This window comes from Nothoprocta perdicaria, unplaced genomic scaffold, assembly GCF_003342845.1.
Source record: "Nothoprocta perdicaria isolate Ctin4 unplaced genomic scaffold, notPer1 scaffold_3, whole genome shotgun sequence".
In the NCBI taxonomy this organism is placed as follows: domain Eukaryota; kingdom Metazoa; phylum Chordata; class Aves; order Tinamiformes; family Tinamidae; genus Nothoprocta; species Nothoprocta perdicaria.
Genome location: NW_020455532.1, coordinates 11275662 through 11294914, shown reverse-complemented (window position 1 = coordinate 11294914; position 19253 = coordinate 11275662). Strand labels below are relative to the sequence as shown.

Genomic DNA, 19253 nt, shown 5'->3' with positions numbered 1-19253 from the left:
AGCGGGTCGAACCGCTGAGGGGGCAGGTGAGGCCGGCGCGTGTAGGGGGCCCGGGTTTAGGTTTGGGTTTGCGTTCGGGTTTGGGTTTAGGTTTGGGTTTAGGTTTGGGTTTGCGTTCGGGTTTGGGTTTGCGTTTGGGTTCGGGTTTGGGTTCGGGTTCGGGTTTAGGTTCAGGTTTGGGTTTGGGTTCGGGTTTAGGTTCAGGTTTGGGTTTAGGTTTAGGTTTAGGTTTAGGTGGGCCATTCTCCCCGTCTCCAGCCCCGCGGGCGACACCCGCACTGCCCCCGAGCTGGGGCCATGAGCACCACAGCTGCCAGGACAGAGTCACACCGAGCACCGAGGATCATAACAATAACAATTAGTTTTATATTAATAATTAACGCACGTACCGGGGCCAGGAGCAGCGCAGAGCTGTAGCCTGCAGCGGCCCCTTCCTTGGCCGCAGGAGCGATGGGGGTCAGGCCGTACCGAGCTCGTAACTGTGCCCAGGGCAGTGGTTTGCTTTTCCAGACGTTATTTCCACATCTGCCAACGTGATCCTGGAGGAAACCCCCCTCCCTGATGGGGAGGAACCGGCGCTTGACCCAAGTTTGGCGTTTTCCCCGTATTATAGAAAGCTGGGGATAGGCGTGTGTGGGGGGAAAAACGCTTGGAAAACGGGCGAAGCGGTGGTGTTCGTGGGCTGACGTGTGCCGTGCGCCCGCAGCGCGGCCATGGCAGCGCCGCCCGAGGAGCCGCTGGCGCGGGAGGCCGCGCTGCTCGCCGTGGACGCGGCGCTGCTGGCCGGCGTGCTCATGCGCACGCAGGAGGAGCCCGGCGCCTCGCAGGTGAGCGGGGAGCCCCCCGTGCCGCGCGGGAGCCCCCGTCCCGCGCGCGGGGACGTGGCTGGGGGGTCGCGATTGGCGGCTCTGTTTGAGGAGCGGCGCCCGGAGCGGGAGAATCACCCGTCCGCTCTGGAACGGAGCGGTCTGGAGGTGCCTTTCCCCCAGCAGGGTGAAAGGAAGGGGCTGAACTCTTCTCAGTGGTGGTCAGTGGCAGGACAAGGGGTAACGGGTGTAAGCTGCAACACAGGCAGTTCCCTCTCCATGTGAGGAGGAGCTTCTTGCCTGTGAGGGTGCCAGAGCCCTGGCACAGGCTGCCCAGGGAGCCTGTGGAGTCTCCTTCTCTGGAGATCTCCAAACCCACCTGGATGCCGCCCTGTGCCACATATTCCTGGTGTCCCTGCCAGAGCAGGGGAGTTGGACTAGATGATCTCTAGAGGTCCCTTCCAACCTCAACCATCCTGTGATTCTGTGAAAGCGGAGCATGTTCTGGACAGAAAGACTCAGCTTTAGCTCTAGGGCAGCGGCTCCTGCCTACGCAGACCCCCTGAATGGCTCCTAGAGCTAAATGGGCCAAAGCGAGCGGGTTTCAGACTGTGTCCCCTCCTGTGGTTCATTGAAAGCACCAGCAAGGTGGATAGCTTGAACCTTTGCACAAACACAGGAAGTTTTTTATTCAAAACATAGTTTTGAATTTTGCCTCCTTTAGACTACATAGGCTGGGGTGACTTCCAGCATTTTGGGGCAACATCCAACTTCTCTGCTGCTGGCTCCCTTTTTCCAGGTGGTGAGTTATGCTCCCTTCACGTTGCTCCCATCAGCAGTACCCAGTGCCCTGTTTGAGCAAGCGTATGCTGTTCAGCAAGATTTCAACCTGCTTGTGGATGCCATTAGCCAGAACAAAGAATTCCTGGAGCGAACTCTTGCCAGGTATTATTATATTTTTTTTAATCCTATGATGCCTTCTAAATAAATATTTTAAATGTATGAAAGCGTTATTCTTCAGCTCATGCCTTCCCCTGATATTTCTCATGGATTTCTCCAGCATTCCCAGCTTCCGTCTGTGTGTGTCCTAGCACACTGAATGTCTTAGAGCGTAGGCACATGTATCCTCTGCAAGAATCATCTCTCCTTTGCTGCATGACTTGTCCTAAGATTAGTTTTCACCAACTCTTTGTCCTTTGGGATCGTCTTGGGTCTCCCAGAAGGTGCAAAGTCCGCCCAAGAACTGACTCTCTGCAATGATGCCAGTCTTAAGGCCCTTGGATTCTCACTCATAAAACTGCTGTCCCATAGACCTTATGTTCAAGTTGCTGGAGGCTTCTTTGAGTCCTGGGTGCAACTGGGGCACTTGGGTGCAGGAACAGAGAAAATGAGGTGTTTTTCCTAAGACCTGAGCCCTTGGAGCCGCTTTAATCCTTGTGCCAGCTCCATAGCTGCCTGCAGACGGAGCTGTGGCCAGGGGCCTGTTTCTACTTGTTGTTAAGGAATGCAAAGCCTGGGGCTTGGGCCTCTGCTCCCTGCCCATGCCCTGCACTGTGCAGTGCCCCAGGGCTGTTGTGCTTTGGAGGTGCAGCTCATAATTAGCCCAGAAATTTGTTTTTTTGGAGGGAAAAAGACTCTTCTGTCAGGCCCACAGAGTGCTGGGGATTTGCACAGGATTTGGAGGCCAGTAGGACAGAAGATTTGTTGAAACTCCTGAAGTTTCTTCTTTGTAGTGGCCCAGAGAGGTTCCTGATTTCTTTTGTCTCTCATCAGAGCTTTTCTGTGTTTCTTTCCCATTGCCTACCTCTCTGACCTGCGAATTAGTCACCTCTGCACAGAGAGAGGTGCTTTTAGTAGCATGGCTGTGCTGAGCAAATTGGACTTGAATGGTGTGCTCTGGCCCCTGAGGGAGAGGGCTTTCATGGTGAGCTGTTTAATAGGACTTGCAGGATGAATCCTCCTCTTTCTCTGTGTGACAGCATCTGGTGGCCAATGTGATCTCTGTTTCTCTTTAGCACCATCAAGGTCGACGACTTCACGGCTCGACTCTTCCGGATCTACACGCAGGTTCTGGAGGAAGGATTGGCTCAGGTACCGAGGCAGGGGCCTTGCCCCTTTGCAGGGTGATCGCCCGGTGTCTCTGTCTGCAGCTCCATTGCTCCTCTTGGAGCTGTCCTGTTGCTCCCAGGGTTACAAATCTCAGCCAGTTTCCACCCAGAAGCTCACTGCCTTGGCCCGTGTGCCGGTTGCGCTGTTTGGATAGCGCTGCTGCAAGCAACCAGGCCTTGACCAAGGAAATTTCAGACCTGCTTGTCCTGTCCTCTGGGAGTCTTGGAGCATGCAGGGATGCTCTGTCAGGACTCGTTCTGGGTGGCCTGGTCCTGCAGGAACACATTTCTCCTCATCAGAGAGTTGCGAGGGCTGGATGATGGCCAGGACTCACGGGCAGGTCTTGCATGGGCGTTTAGCAAAGTGGTGGTGGCTGGATCTGCCCCCAGGAGGATTTTAAAGTGAGATCATCAAGGGATTAGCAGTAAAAGGGAACTTTTCGGTTGTTCCAGGCATGCAAGGGAAGGGAAACTCGCTCCCACTTTACCTCCCCTCCTCTCTGTTTCAGTCTGTGTTTTTAGGCATAAATCGCTCGGATTACATGTTTGACTGTGGCGTGGATGGGACGCCGGCGCTGAAGCAGATTGAAATCAACACCATTGCTGCCAGCTTCGGGGGCCTCACGTCCCGCACCCTGGCCGTTCACCGGTAGGGAAGCAGCTCCACGGCCAGGCCTGCTGCCCTTTCTCCCTCCCTGTTCCCCCAGCCCCTGCTCTAGAGCCATGGGCAGCGGCTGTCACACTGAGAGCTGCTTCTTTGCCACAGGCAGGTGCTGAAGATGCTGGGAAGAACTGAGGAGGCCTCACGGCTACTGCCCAACAATCCAGCCCAAGGACTTGCCCTGGGAATTGCGAAAGCCTGGGAGCTCTACGGTTCACAGAGGTAAGGAGAGAGAAGCTGCCGGAGGCCACGTTATCTTGGCTCCCTTGGGGATACGCACATTTTTGTTTCTTAAACTGCACTTTGTGAAAGATGCCTCTCTGTTAGACAAGCAGCTCTCGGAAAGATCAGGGCCATCCTGTGAGGAGCAGAGCTGCCACCTGAGCGTGCAAGGCTGCTATTTTGGACCTCTGTGTGCACAGGGTGTCCTGTCACTCTTGGATGTGCCGCAGAGAGACTCTGGAGGAGTTGGGTGATTAAAGAGCACTGCGTGGTTCAGTTTTCCTCATGTCCTTGGTGCTTGTGTCCAGCACTGGCTTGTTAATGATGTGGGATCGGTGCTGCTCTCTGTGCTCACCCTTAAAGATGCTGGAGCCACCGCACAGGAGCACTGCAGGAAGACTGAACCTCAAAGAGGTCAAAAGCTTGCGAGTTTTGGGGTGCCTGTTGGGTCTTTCTGGGTTTAATTGCATTCTTGGTATCTCTTTCAGTGCCGTGGTGATGTTCCTGGTGGAGGAAGTGCAAAGGAATATCTTTGATCAGCGATGTGTAGAAAATGAGCTCTGGAACAGGTAATGATGGAATTTCTTGGGGTAGGAAGGGAAGGAGGTGGTACAGTTGTGAGGGGGAAAGAGAAGCAGCTCCCTCCAGTGTTTCTTTGGAGTTCCTAGCCTCAGTACCCATCTTCATCTTCACACACACCTCACAGTGCCAAACAGCAGCTCTTTGAGGGAAATACCAGCAGAGATCAAAGCCTCTGCTTTCCAGGGCTGGTTTTGTGGACTTTTTCCTGGGAGCTGCACCCGTGGTGGCTTTGCTGTGGGACACATCTCTCCACCAGGACTCTGTGGAGCAGAGCTGGGTTAATGAGGGTCCTACTTAGGACCTCATTAATGGTTTCATAAAACCAGGAGGTTTCATAAAACTTAATGAAGCTTCAAAGATCTTTGTGACAGATCTGGGCTAAGGAAGGAATTGGCTGTGGATTAAAGGGTGTAGAAATGGGGAGTGTTTGAACATCATCTAGCCCTGAGCCCCTCCAGACTGTGCTGGTGCAGAAGGAGACCTTGCAGATTCACAGTTTTGTAGGAAACAGGCTGGCTGCCGAGTGTGTCACTGCATCCCCAGGGCCACACCGCCTCTTTGTGGAGAAAACCCGTAAAGCAGAAGTTGGGAGACACTTGCAGGATGTAAAATTTAATCCGCAATTTTGGGCTTTGAAGCCAACAGTGAATATATATGTCATGTAGGGATAAAAGAAGCAGAATCCTAAATTCTCCTAGGAACACTTTAGGAGGTGAGAGATGAGGAAAAATACAGTGTGCTTAAGCACATATTGTGCTTCCTGGTGTTTGCTCTGGAAAGAGAGGGGGAGTGCTGAAAACAGGGACTAGCCTGACCCATGGAATGCCAGGAATGCTCATGGAAGAGCCTGAACATCCTCCTCATTGGGTTCAGTGGTTCCACTTTTGCCTTTCTGGCACACGTAGCTCCACACACAGCCTGGTCACTCTCCTTCTTTCTTACAGGAATATTCGGGTCATCAGGAAGCAGTTCAGAGATGTGTTTGAGAAGGGCTCTCTAGATGATGCCAGGAGGCTGTATATGTGAGTATGAGCCAAGGTGCCCGTTCCTGGCTGGCTGTTGGGCACACAGAGTTGGCTCATGAGTTTCATGAGCTCTCAGTGGGAATTTGGGGTCTGTCTTTGAGTGCTAACAGTGGCTTTCTGAGAATACAGTTCTGTTCCAAAGGGCTGCTGCCACTTTGTATGAGAGGGAAATGGTGTTTCCCACGCTGGTGGGATTTTACATATACACTTCAGCCCCTTACATACAGAGGCAAAATTTCCCTCCTTCAATCACAGCCTTGAGAGCTCTCCAGGATCTTTGCTTCCTTCCCATACATCTGCTCTGGAAAGTTCTGGCTCTTGCAGAGGTTTCCCCGGGGACATTTCCTGTTTTCCATTCACGTGTTGATCTGCTAGTGGGAGTTAGTGCTAGAGGAGGAAGCATTTTACATGTCCTTGTGGGATTTGTTAGTTTTGAGTGCATTTGGCTTCTCCTCCGTTCCTAGCAAAGACTGGACTGTGGATTTATAGACTCCCTTCCCAGTAAAACAGTGGATTCCAAATGTGGTGTTTATCCAGACTTCCAGGGTGATGTACTGCACAGCTTTTCCTTTAGGCTAAACAGGCCTAAAGGAAAAAGTGGTGTCATGCTCATGTTACTTCCCCTTGTTATTTCTGCTTAGATTATTTTTTCAGTGTAGTTTTATGTTTGGTGCTTCTGCCACATTTAATTGACACGCTCTTCATTGCCAGACAGTTAAGGAGAGAGAGTCTCTGCTGAGCTTCCTGCAGAGCTTCCTCTTTCCTAACTGACCAATGCCCCTAAATTCCAGTCCCTGCCTCCTCCCCAGCGTCAGTGTTTGTCTTCCCTGGGCACGTGCACAGTTTGTGTGACCAAAGCTCATGTGTTTGGTGCTGCAGGCAGGTTAAGAGCATTGGGCAGGATGTTTTGGGGGCAGGATATTGAGTTGGGGTCCCCCGCTTTGACCTACCAGTGGAGAAGGGACCTCTCAGTGCCAAGAGTCTGGCTCCCAGTGGCAAAAGCTGTTTAAAAAAGCAAATTCTCACCTCCCTGCTGAGCTGAGTGAATTATTGAGGCATCAGTTAGTCACACAGAGGCCTGATGTCAGGGGTAGAATGAGGCAGCTAGAGCTCCGTGGAGAGGAGCAAAGGAGTTTGCAGTCGTCTGCTTTCGCCTGCCTTCACTTGCAGAGCAAAGAGCTTCCTCTGCAAGGCCCAGTCCCCATCGTGAGGAGCAGCCGTGCAGCCCGGGAGACCAAGGAGAAGGGACAAATGTGAAGAGGGAAGGGCTATAGAGAGGAAAGCAAAGATGACAGAGGCTCCTTAGAAGAGAGTTTGGGCTCCATTGGAACCCTGTTTGGTGTCTTTGCAGTGGGACAGTCTGGGGGCAGTGCATGAGTAGAAGAACACAGGCGGGACCCACAGTAACTCAACTAGATGGTTGTCACAGAATCCTTTGGGTGGAGGAGAAGTTCTGGCTGCTGCAGCCCAACCAGCTGCTCAGGCTGGTCCCATAACCCTTTGTGTGACACGCTGTCTGCTTGGGGTGCTGGAGGTCTTGAGTAGAGGGGTGGATTTGGTGGCTGGGCTGCTTTGGTGACTGTTGGTGCCTTCTGTTCCAGAGATGGCCAGGAGGTAGCAGTGGTGTACTACAGAGAGGGCTACGTGCCCCAAAACTACGATCCACAGGTTGGTACTGACTGCTGGGGTTGGAGAAGCCGTGCCCAGCAGCTCTGAAACTGCCCATGATCCCAGGTGGAATCAGTCCTGTCCTGGGCAGGATTAACCCTGCCCAGCAGGGCTGATCCTGTTGGGAGGCTGCGAACGTAGGAGGGTCCTTGGTGCTCTCATAGTGCTCCTGCGTAGGCAGTGGGAAGAAGGAATGGCTTTCTCCTCCAAGAGCCATTTGTGCTGTCACCTCTTATCCACAGCACTTCCATACAATGCAGTTTAATGCAGATATGAGCACCTGCTTCAAGAGTTAAGACCTGAACTATGGATAATTTTCTACCCTTAAGCTGGAGGTGGTAATGCTGCAGACCAGATGTTGCTGTTGTCTACAAGTGCCAGCACTGGGCAAGCTGGAGAGGGGATGCAAGTAAAGGCATGGAACTAACCTGGCTATGCCGTGTCCGGAGATCCGCATGTGCATTTGCCTCCTTGTCTCCCGTGTGCCATGCTTCCCACCCCCATACCTGGAGGGAATTGTATGTCAGGAAGTGAACAGAATTGGGTCAAGAAAATCGTTACTTTGCTGATGGGATTATTGTTCTCTCTCTCTGTCTCAGAACTGGGAGGCACGATTGCTGCTGGAGAGGTCGAGGGCAGTGAAGTGCCCTGACATTGCTACCCAGCTGGCTGGGACCAAGAAGGTCCAGCAGGAGCTGACCCGTCCAGGGACACTGGAGAAACTCCTGCCAGGCCGGGCAGCATCCGTGGCTCGGATAAGAGCCACGTTTACTGGGCTCTATTCCCTGGACTTGGTGAGTGACGCACGTCTGGAGCAGGAGGGACCGTGCAGATACACCCAGCCTGTTGAATATTTCTCTTTGGTTAGAAAAGTAGCAGGTAAAACGGATCTTGGAAGCCCTTTGTGAAATCCGCCCTCCTGAAAGGGCTTTGTGGCCTTGGTGGGGACTCTGGTGGCCCTGCTCAGAGCGGGCTGTGCGGGAGCCCCTGCTTTTCCCTGATGCTCTGCTGTCGTCGTCCTTTGCTGCCAGGGAGAAGAGGGTGACAAGATGGCTGCGAAGGCCATTGCTGACCCCGACCGCTTCGTGCTGAAGCCACAACGAGAGGGTGGAGGTGAGAGCTGGAGGGGCCCTGGGGAGGGTTTGCTGTGTATCTGTCCTGGGGGCTCAAAGGATGGCTTGTAGCTGCCCCTTTCTTATGCTCCTGTAAGAGGTGCAATGCAGATCACCACTGGCGTGTTTAAAGTCTGTTTTGGTCCTGCATGGGCTTTAGAAACAGCCCTTTCCATCGCCTCTTCCCACCACTCGTGTGGCCTTGCTGGCGTTTGGGAGGGGCAGCGAGGATGAGCAGCAGCTCGTCTGTGGGGCCATAAGGCCCATTAAGGGCCTGGCCAGCAAGAACAAGGCATTTGGGGCAGCTTGTCTGGTCCTTCCCGAGATCCTGCTGTGGGAACTAGTCACGGCAGTGACATAGGAGCTGCTCCTGAAGAAGCTTCCTAAACTCCTGGAGCTGGGAACCAAGGAACGCAGACAGCACAAGGCAAAGGCTGCACCTGTTTGGGCTGCCTGGGGCAAATAACTTCTGCTGCTGTGCTGGGATGTGCCTGACCCGCTGGTTTTGTTGTCAGGGAACAACCTCTATGGTGAAGAGCTCAGGCACGTTCTGGAGAAGATCAAAGACAGCCCTGAGAGGACCTCATACATTCTGATGGATAAGATCAAACCACGGCCATCAAAGAACTACCTGCTGCGGCCTCACACTCCGCTGAAAGTTTCCGAGTGCATCTCGGAGCTTGGGATTTTTGGTGTCTACGTCAGGTAAGAAACATGGATACTTGGATAGCTGCTGTTGCCAGCACTTCCCTTGGGAACATTTGCCCTCTGCTCCGTCTGAGCACAGTGGCAGGGCGGATGTGTAGGAGGGTGGTGAAGAGGGGATGACACTGCCCCTGACAGCTCTTGCTGAGCACTGGGTTCAGGTGCTGGACGGCTGCTCTGGACCTGCTGCCAAGCAGGTGGTTTACAAGCAGCACAGCCAGTGCCACCTGAAATATGAACATCTCAAAATGTGCTCATTTTTTGGGGTGGTATCTCTCGGGGTCTGGATGTAGCAGCACTGCTTTGCTGAAGCCCCCGGGGGCCTCTGAAGACCTAACGTGGTTGTGCTCAATCATAAATAACCGCTGTTTTTGTTTAAACCATCTTAGATCCATGGAGATGTTTCCATAATATATAAATTGAAGTCCTTCTCATACAATTTCAGGAACAATCGTGCTCTGGCAGCACTCACAACCTGACAGTGCAAAGAAACCTGACAGAAATGGCCTGGCTGAGCACACAACTGTGTCTCTGCTGTGCAGAAAATAAGCAGAGCTTTGTTATTACTCTGCCCTAGACCAGAGAGGCTTAACGTGCAGGTTAACTACCCCATGCTGTGGCTTTGGTGGGGAATGTCAGTCAAATTCCTGGAGGCAATAGGAATGTTGGAAGTTTTCTGCCCTGCGGGTGCTCAGTTGCCCTTTTCTGTGCAGGCAGGGCAAGGAGCTGGTGCTGAACGAGTCGGCCGGGCACCTGCTGCGGACCAAGGCGATCGAGCACGCGGACGGCGGCGTCGCGGCCGGCGTGGCCGTGCTGGACACCCCCTACCTGGTGTGAGGGGGCCATGCCCCATCCTTGCTCTGCTGCCCGAGGAGCTCGGCTGCCGCGGGGATGTTTTCCCTCAGGGTGCAGTTACCAAGGTCCTGAGGTGTTTGGGATCATGAGGAGGGACTGTACAACGTGCCAGGCCCAGCTTCCCATTTGCAATTCCCCTGTCGAAGGAAGAGATTCCCTTCTCCTTCCTGCCCAGTGGGTCCAGACCTGCCCCAGGTGCAGCTCCCAGTCCTGACCTCCCACTATTCCATTGATGGGATGTTTCCTTGAGCACTGAGCATCTCCTGCCTGAGCTGCCACTACTGTGTGAGGGAGCAGGGCAGCAGCTGAGAGGCCTGGCCTCTTTAATCACCCTCCAGGACTTGTGGCGTGGTGAGATGGGCACCTTTGTGGGTGGGAAACAAGGGGAGCACAGAGGGCAGCAAACGCAGCCCGAGCTGTGTCTTCAGACCCAGGATTTTCCTTCGTTCCTCCCTGGAGCAGGGGGCAGTTGCTCGTGGCAGCCCATTGCTGCCTGCGTGGCTCTGCCACTGCTGTCACCGCAGGGACCAGTGGCAGTGGACAGCGAGAGGTGTCTCCCTGAGGTTTCGTGTACTGGTGGGAACAGGGAAGGGGGCAAATGGGCCCCTTCAGAGCCCTGGCACAGGCTGCCCAGGGAGGTTGTGGAGTCTCCTTCTCTGGAGATCTTCAAACCCACCTGGCTGCCACCCTGTGCTCTGGGTGTCCCTGCTCGAGCAGAGCGTTGGACTAGATGATCTCTAGAGGTCTCTTCCAACCTCAACCATTCTGGAATTCTGTGAAATGGGTTCTGCTCCCGTGGCCTTCTGCCCCTTCCACTGGTGTGACCCTCCTCTACTCACCCTTCATGAGCCAAGCAAGTCATAGAGAAACATAAAATAGAGGGACCTTTCTGGAAGCGGCCTGGTAAAGCACCCGAGTAGCCTTCCATCTGCTTTATGGTGACACCCGAGGGAAGAATCTTTAAGGCAGTATTTCGCCTGAATCACTTTGCTGACTGAATCTGTGCCTGCACCCTGCCATGGGCACTGCTCAGGCTGGGTGCTTCAATCCTGAACTTGGGAATCGTTGAGTGTAGCTGGTTCTGTGGTTCCTGGGTTGTTGTTAAATTGGGGGGGGGGGGGGGGGGGGGCTGATTACCCCCATGCAGAGATTAAAATGTACGCTCAATCTAAATGCTGTTCTCGTGTCAGTTTTGTCTGGGAATATATCCCGCAAGGAAAATCAGTCCATATTTCCTTGTTCTCTGCCAGGAGCATCTCTTATGGTGAGGAACCTTTTGAATCTTTGCCTTTAAGGATATCAATTATCAACACACCAGGTACTGCCAGAGTTTGTGGGAGTGGGTCAGAGCTCCCATCATTCCTTTCCCTGTTGATTTCCTTGCTCATCCTTCCTTGCTTATCTCCTATGGAGCTGCCCTGAAATGTCTGATGGTTGTTTTTCTATGTAGGTAAGGTTATTTCTGTGTAGGTAAGGTTATTTTTCTATGTAGGTAACTGCAATCAACCCTACAGGCCCATGTTGAGGAGACGCGAGTGCTGACAGTTTCTCTCTGACCCCACAACCAGCCTGTGTTTTGCTCATGCAGGACTTCAGGAAAGCCAAACCCAGCAATGCTTCCCCTGGACAACGTGCCCGAGCTGGGCTCAGAGCCCAGCTTGGTGCTCCCTCCTGTGTGGGGAATGGCAGATGGTCCCTGCTCCAGAAGAATGGCCTCAGCTTCTCTGCTGAGCTGGTGTGATGTGCCATGTGGTGCCTGGGAACAAGGGATTGCATCAAGCCCAGAGGCTCCCTGCGTGCTCTGCCAAGACCTTTTCCATGAGGAGCTCATGGTTTCCACAATCTATCCAGGTTGGGCTAAGGATAACTGCTAAGCTCCCATCTCCCTCTGGACTCAAACACCAGACAGGTGCCTACAACCAATGCACACGTGCCACACCGGTTTCCATTGTGTTTCCTTGATTTTTATTCTCTCTTTGCATAGAATTTCAGCTGTCTGCAGCCAGAATTACACCACAGACTCAGTAGAACAGGAGGAGAGCAAGTGTGGGAGTTCTGAGCAGGTGGAGCAGCCGTTCGGAGCTGTGGGTGGAGCGTTTGACACAGGCCCCCATGGAAGTTACGTGTCACAGGCGGCTACAGTGCCAAGGAGAGCAGCAGGTAGAAATGAGACTTGGACAAGAGCCCCTCAGAGCACCTCTACCCTTCCCTTGAGCAATCCGTCCTGGAGACGGCTGCTTCCTTTCCAGACCATCGAGAAATGAGCTCCTTTGGCAGGCAAAACCTGTACTTTGGGGTTCGCAAACAGCTCTCGCAGCAGCTTTTACAGCCTCTTTCTCCTCCAGCCGAAGTGCAAGCCCTGCAGCTCCTGCGTACGTCCAATACAGCCATTAGAAAGGAGGTATCTTTCCCAGCTCAACCCAGGGCTGGATTAAATTAAATTTATTTATGGCAGTATTGTTGGCTTTGGCAGCACCCTTTGGCTGGAGATAAGATTTTTCTCTCTTTTTTTTTCCCCCTTTATCAAAAGGCCCTTTCAGATTTCAGCAACAGCTGCACTTCAATGTCTTTCCCTCTTTTATTTCTGGGCCAGAGCCCTGCCTGCCTTGGTTTCTTTGCTGCAGCAAGGGGCTTGCTGCCCTCCACCACGCACGTGGTCAGCCTGTACTGGGAGACGCTCCTCTGGAGAGCAGTGGGGTGGCTTTGCTCGGGTTTTTGCCCCTCTCCCCTGTCCTTGGGGTAGCAGTAGCACCTGCTTCTCGCCCCCAGCCTTGTCCTGCCTCCAGACTTCACTGGTGGCACCAGGGAGCAGAGGGCCAGTGCTCTGCAGAGCACCCCAGACCAAGACTTCTGTGGACAGGACCCCTTCCTCTCCAACCTCCTGCTCCTTCCTGCTGCAGGCAACACACCAGGACCCCTTAATTAGATAAAATTAATTAATTCCCCCTCCCAGCCCCCTCCAAAATCATGAACAAGGTGATGAAAAGGGAAGAGCAGAAGCCCCTCTGTCAGCGGTGACGGAGCTGGAACCTCCGGAAGGAAGGAAGGAAGCACAAGGGGGGCCTCTCCAGAACCAGCCGTTCCCTCCTTTACAGCTTTTGTACATTCAGTTCATCAGGACAAGGTTTCTGTTCCAGGGCAGACAGCCGCTTCTTGAGGGACCCGCTCCTCAGGACACTGCTGCAGTTCTGTTCAGCAGGGACAGGTCACACTGCTACAGTTTGGTGTCACATCTGTTCTTGAAAAGGTGGTTTATGATGCCTGGGTCCGCCAGGGTGGAGATGTCCCCCAGATCTTGGTCATTTTGGGCAATCTTCCTTAATATCCTTCTGGTAATCTTTCCTGTAAAGACAGAGGGAAGCAGGATGCAGGAGCCTTTGAGCATGGCCTAGGGGCTGCCCAGACCTACTGCATCCCCCTGGTCTTGGGCTTTGTGCCCCTGGGCTTCGGTGGAACCAGACAAGCACTTTGGGGATGTCCATCCTTCAGTGCTGTGACTGCCCCCTTACCTGAGCGCGTCTTGGGCAGGCTGGGCGCGTACTGGATGTAATCAGGTGTCGCTATCGGTCCGATTCTTTCTCGGACTGAAAAATAAAAAGACTCCTCAGTGACAATAAAAGAATTCAGCGAGGGCTGGGCACAAACAACCCAACCGTCACCCCGGGCAATGAAGCAGTTGTGTAAAACAGTGGATCCCCGGATATTTTGCCCCTGCTCTGAGCCGAAGCTGGGGGTTTGTCACTGGAGATGGGCTGCAGCAGGGCCCCCTCCTGCCAATAGTCCCTCTGCAACAGGGCTGCACAGGAGGGCCCGGGCTCGGCGCCCGCGCAGGCGAGCGCTGCTGCAGACACTGCAGGCCACGCGACGCCTCCGCTCGCCCACCAGCTTCCAAGGGCTTCAGGAGCCTTCACCAAAGGCTGGGACGTGGAATTTCACAGAATCACACAATGGTTGCGGTTGGAAGGGACCTCCAGAGATCATCTAGTCCATCTTCCTGCTCCAGCAGGCACACCTAGAGCACGTGGCACAGGGTGGCATCCAGGCGGGCCTTGAAGACCTCCAGAGAAGGAGACTCCACAACCCCGCTGGGCAGCGTGTGCCAGGGCTCTGTCACCCTCACAGTGAAGTTCTTCTTCACATGGAGATGGAATTTCTTATGCTGCAACTTACACCCATTGCCCCTTGTCCTGTCACTGGCCACCACTGAGAAGAGCTTGGCGCCTTCCTCCCTACATTCCCCCCTAATGTACTTATGATCGGATGCTCTCTCAACCTTCTGCAGGGAAAAAAGGCCCAACTCAGTCTCTCCTCTTACAAGAGATGTTCCAGTCCCCTAATCATCTTTGTTGCCCTCCGCTGGACCTTCTCTAGAAGCTCCACGTCCCTCTCATAGTGGGGAGCCCAGAACTGCCCCCAGTACTCCAGGTGCGGCCTCACCAGAGCTGAACAGAGGGGCAGGATCCCCTCCCTCGACCTGCTGACAACATCCTCCTAATGCAGCCAGGATCCCATTTCCGTGTCCCCCAGCCATGCTCTCCGGGCACAGGGGCCACCTTGGCGCAGTTGTCCACACTGGATCCCCCACGCGCCCTCGCCTACTGCCACCCAAGCCTCAACCCCTCCAGCACCGCCTCCTCTCCGGCCCAACTACCTTGTTTCCTCAGCTCCTCTGCCAGGTTCTTGGTGAACTCGTGGCCGTCTCTGAGCGTCACGAAGCAGTAGAGGCACTCGCCTTTGAGGGCGTGCGGGTGGCTGACCACGGCCGCCTCGGCGACGGCCGCGTGCTCCAGCAAGGCCGACTCCACCTCCGCCGTGCTCAGCAAGTGGCCTGCGAGCAGAGGAGGGCGACGTGTCACCCACCCGTGCGGGGCTGAGGCCTCCGAGAGGCCCAGCAGTCACCAGGAAGGGGCCCACGAGTCTGAAACGTCCTAAACCTGGAGGTTTGACACCACCAGTTCTGCGTGGCTGAGAAAACAGCTTGAGAAATAACGCCCCCTTCAACAGGGCTCTGTTGGGCTGTCCTCTCATCAGCACAGGATTAGCTAAGCGCTGCAGACAAAGGCCCTGGCCCTTATCCCTATCACCTTTGGGCTTCTTAAACAGATTTGTGAATCATTCACATCCATCAGATTAAGGAAAGCGCCGGCCGAGAAGGAGCTGGAAGCGCTAAGGGGAGACGGGTCCACAAGGTCACCTGGAACACGCAGAGAAGAGCAAGCCCGAACCTGCAGAGCCCAAGGACTGGCTCTGTTGTGGACCACGCTCATCTGGGAGAGATGGAGGGAAGCTCCTCATCATGGGGCAGGGGCACAACTCTCCTTTGTACAGGTCTGCTCCAGCTGTACCCACACTCTGCCACTCTACCTTGGGACGTATTACATGACCTTGATGTAGTATTATATGAACAAGCATTAACTTCAGGATGGAGGATCAGCTCCAAGCCAAGGAAAGCACAGCAGACCCCTCAAAAGCAGTAGCAAGAATCTATAGGCTACTGCCTGCAGGAAAGGAGGAAGGGAGCTCATTAATACAGCATAGGGAAGGCAGGGTGGGATGAAATGAAGGTGAATCCCAGAAAACTCAGGCAAGAGAGGTGGGAGAGTCTCAGTCCCTCGGGAATTTCAGAACTCGACCTGACAAAGCCCTGAGCAGCCTAATCTGGCTTTGAGGTTAGCCCACCTGGATCAGCAGCTTGGATTAGAGATGCCAGAGGTCCTACCCATCCTAATGATTTTATGAGTCTAAAATCTCCTGTCACGCCAAATGCTTCAGCAAGGGAGCACCCTGAGTGCTTAAAAACTTCCTCTAAGAGACTACAGAAAGCTCCTTTTCTCCAGCGTGTTTCCTCTGGAAGGATTATCCTAGCAAGTCGCAAAGTCACAGGCCCTACTGACTTGGGAATGAGCAAGATCCTGCAATCCGATCCAGCTCAAGGACAGATGGCTGGGCAAAGTCATGGACAGAACTGTGTCCCTAGAGCAGTGCTGTGGTTTGAGCTGGTATCTAAAAAGGTACACTGGCTTCCATGGAAGACAAAAGTTGTTTTTCTCACCAGAAACATTCAACATGTCATCAATTCGTCCTGTGATCCAGTAATAACCGTCTTTATCTCTCCTGCAACCTAAAAATAGGCAGAAATGACAGCGTGAGGAAGCAGCGTCAGCCCCCAGAGCAACTGATAGGGGATTCCGAGACCAGGACAGGGCAAGATTTATGCTGCTGGCCCCAGGCCCCTGGGGGTGCTCCTCACCATCGCCCGTCACGTAGTACCCAGGGAACTTCTTGAAGTAGGTGGTCTCGAATTGCTGGTGGTTTCCATACACCGTGCGCATTATTCCTGGCCAGGGCTGTTTAAAGACCTGACGGTGGGAAGCACAGATAGGAATCAGTGGGAGCAGAACCCAACCAGCAGCACTAACTCTCCGTTGGTTGTTTCTAACCACCCCTACTGACCTAAATAACCCTGGGCAGCAGCTGCGGTTCCTACGCTGCTCCACAACCTTAGCAAAATTTATCCTTTTGTAACTGCCTGGCACATGGGAGCAACTACCTCGTGCTGAAGAGCTGTTCGCGGGATCGGGATATCAGGCAGCTGCTGTTCTACCCACCCCATTCCTGGCCTGAACAGACTGTATTTCTTGCATGATGGGAGGGGAAATAATCCTGCAGGGGCAGCAGGATGTAGTAAGAAAAGCGCTGCAGAGCTGACTGTGGATGATGACACTTGCTGGCCCTGCTCTCACTGCAGTGCTGCTCTGTTGGGCAAGTCTCACCACGCTTGACACAGGGGAAGGAGCACTGAAAAGCTGTTGCCTTCTGTGTGTTGCATCAGTGGTTGCTTACACAGCTTGTTTAGGACATAAAACTTGAGTTATGGCTGTAGAGGTTGTTCCCATCACAGAAAAGGCCCCTTGGCTGGATCCAGCGTAGGTGGAGATGTGTGCACTGTACCAGGAACGTGCTGGAGCTCGAGGGGAACAGGCAGGGACAAAGGGAGGACTGGGAAGACCGTGAGCCCTTCTTTACCAGGTAGCCTTCTGCTTCTCCTTCCAGCTCTTCTCCCGACTCGTTGAGGATGGCAGGGACCACGCCGAAGAAGGGGAACGTCTGCCATGGAAAGGCAGAAGGAGAGATGAAACCCCCCATGCTAAAATTGCCCAGAGGCAGCCCTGGAGACCACATCTGGAAGTGTCAGATGGGACATTTCACATCGCGGCCACCTACTGAGGTGGAACCCGGGCCACCACAGCCCAAAGCCACCTCAGCCCTGTCCAGGGCACGCGCGGGGCTGTCCCCTCCCCGCCGGGGACACCAGCTACTCACAGCAGAGCCCGGCTTCATGGGGGTGGCGGCAGGGAGCGGCGTCAACATGTGGCCACCCTGCAGGGAGAGGCAAAGCGAAGGCGGTTAGGCCGGGCCCGCCCGGCCCGCGGCCGCCGTTGCTCGGCTCCGGGCACCTCTGGTCGCAGTCGGGAGACGGGGCCTCAAGGAGGAGGGAGACAGCGGGGCTGGGTTGGGGCAGGAGGTCCTGTTGCAGCTGGAAAAGAGAAAGAGGTGGAGAGGGCAGCTGCAAGCAGGGATCAGAGCAGAGTGGTGGCAGCCATCAAGGGAAAGGTCTCCCCACAGAATCATAGAATCCTTAAGGTTGGAAGGGACCTTTGGAGATCATCTAGTCCAACCCTCCTGTACACGCAGGGTCACCTAGAGCATGTGGCACAGAAGGAGACTCCACAACCTCTCCTGGCAACCTGTTCCAGGGCTCTGTCACTCTCACTGTTAAGAAATTTTTCCATAAGTTCCTGTGGAACTTTTGGTGCTTCAATTTGTGACCATCTACCCTAGTCCTATCAGTGGTCACTACTGAAAAGAGGCCACCCCATCCTCCTCGCTCCCTCCCTTGAGGTGTTTACAGACACTGATAGGTCCCCCCTCAGCCTTTTATTCATGCTGAACAGGCCCAGCTGTCTCAGCCTTTCCTCATGGGGCAGATGTTCCAGACCTCCATGTTGTTGAGGTCCAGGCAGGAGAGATAACTGGAGCCAACAGATTCAATCCTGGGCACACAGGAGGTCGAGAGGCTCCTGTACAAGCCAAAGAGCTGGTCCCCACAGCAGCACTACTGCAAACCTGCAAAGGGGACCCTGCTATGCTGGGAGCACCAGGGAGAGGGAGGTCCCGCAGCCCCCCGGGCAAGGACTCACCGTCTCCGTCTGCCAGAAGGTGTCCACAATGGGGCACCTCTCTTCTCCCACCACACGGTAGTACCACAGCCAGGCCTCGGGGTTGATGGGCTCCCCGACAGTCCCCAGCACCTTCAGAGACTTCCTGCTGTGCCTGTGGAGCAGAGGCAGGGCAACTCTAGGGCACCTCTAGGCCACCCAAGCAGCCCAAGGACATTTTAGTCCTTCCGAGTGCTCTGCCATGTGGGTGGAGGAGAGACCTCCAGGGCTTGGGTATGTCCCACTTCAAGCTCACAGGAGACTGAGGATGCACTCAGCTCATTACAATTCCAACCTTAAAAGTCTAACAATTTACCTAACTAACCTACCAACACAGAGCGTTTCAGCTGCCTTGGCATGGGGAATGGCTCCTAGTCAGAAGCACTAGTGATGGCATGATTAAGTGATGGGGGTCACTTAATTATATGAAAAAGCCTGGCTACTACTTTTTCCCTATGCTGATTTGAGAGAGCTGAGAGGTCAAAACTATTTTGGAAACTTCTGTTTCCTGCGTGTTTTATATGAAAGCAGAAATTAGCTGTTCTTGACTTATGAATAGTGAGTCGAGTTTCAAGCTCCTCAGCACAGCCTGTTTGCTGTTGACCTCGGAGTATTTGTCTTCATTCATGGAATGGAGGAATCATAGGGACACGTTGTAGGGACAGGAACACACTCAGCTCTGCTGTCTCTTCCCTGGGTTCAGGAACACCACACACACAGGCTCTCTGCTTGTCACACCTCTGCAAGCTTCAGCTCAGGAGCAGGACAGAGCGGAGTCTGGATCCTCAGAGCTTTGTTGCAGCTCATGGTAAATGGGAAGGACCTGCTCAGAAGTGCTGTGACTGAGCCATAGGTATCTGCTCATCCCTGGACTGAATGCAGAAGATTCAATCCGAATCTTTGTTCACAAAATGCAATGGGGAAGCTTCTGCTCGGGGAAGTTGTGACCCCTTGTCCCCTCGTCAGGAGCCTGGGAGGTCCCCACACCACTGGGGGTGGCACTCACTTTTTGACGGGCTCCTCCCCGTGCTTCATGAGCAGCCGGATGGCTGTGGGCGCCGTGTAGAACTTGGTCACCTTGTACTTGTCAACAATGCTCCACATTCGCCCGACGTCCGGGTAGGTGGGGACACCTTCAAACTGAGTGGGAAACAGGGCAGTGACACGGCTGTCTATGAGCACCACCTCCCTGCAACCGTCGGCAGGGATGTTCACAAGGAACAGGCGCTGGGAGCAAGGGGGGACAGCAGTTGGATCCCTACATGTCCTCAACTGGCATGCAGGGGAGTG

At 54.1% G+C, this 19253-nt stretch overlaps 2 protein-coding genes across 3 annotated transcripts in view; one reads left to right on the top strand and one right to left on the bottom strand.

The window, feature by feature from the left end:
* Nucleotides 1-713: 713 nt before the first annotated feature.
* On the top strand, nucleotides 714-10370 carry GSS (glutathione synthetase). The gene is made up of 12 exons (XM_026042040.1): nucleotides 714-827; nucleotides 1606-1751; nucleotides 2822-2897; nucleotides 3424-3563; nucleotides 3681-3797; nucleotides 4286-4366; nucleotides 5324-5401; nucleotides 7006-7072; nucleotides 7672-7866; nucleotides 8104-8185; nucleotides 8700-8889; nucleotides 9603-10370. Exons 1-12 carry the CDS (start codon nucleotides 714-716, stop codon nucleotides 9724-9726), a joined length of 1410 nt encoding a protein of 469 aa, XP_025897825.1. The 3' UTR covers nucleotides 9727-10370.
* A 1406-nt stretch (nucleotides 10371-11776) lies between these two features.
* Nucleotides 11777-19253, bottom strand: part of ACSS2 (acyl-CoA synthetase short chain family member 2) — a 31211-nt gene continuing 23734 nt past the window's right edge. For both annotated transcript variants that reach the window (XM_026042101.1, XM_026042102.1), the window contains 9 exons: nucleotides 18970-19103; nucleotides 17946-18078; nucleotides 17068-17124; nucleotides 16771-16851; nucleotides 15995-16103; nucleotides 15797-15865; nucleotides 14396-14572; nucleotides 13254-13328; nucleotides 11777-13086 (listed from right to left, as the gene is read on the bottom strand). In XM_026042101.1, coding sequence (XP_025897886.1) covers nucleotides 12959-13086; nucleotides 13254-13328; nucleotides 14396-14572; nucleotides 15797-15865; nucleotides 15995-16103; nucleotides 16771-16851; nucleotides 17068-17124; nucleotides 17946-18078; nucleotides 18970-19103 — 963 coding nt within the window. In that variant the 3' untranslated portion in view covers nucleotides 11777-12958. The remainder of the gene's footprint in view (nucleotides 13087-13253; nucleotides 13329-14395; nucleotides 14573-15796; nucleotides 15866-15994; nucleotides 16104-16770; nucleotides 16852-17067; nucleotides 17125-17945; nucleotides 18079-18969; nucleotides 19104-19253) is intronic.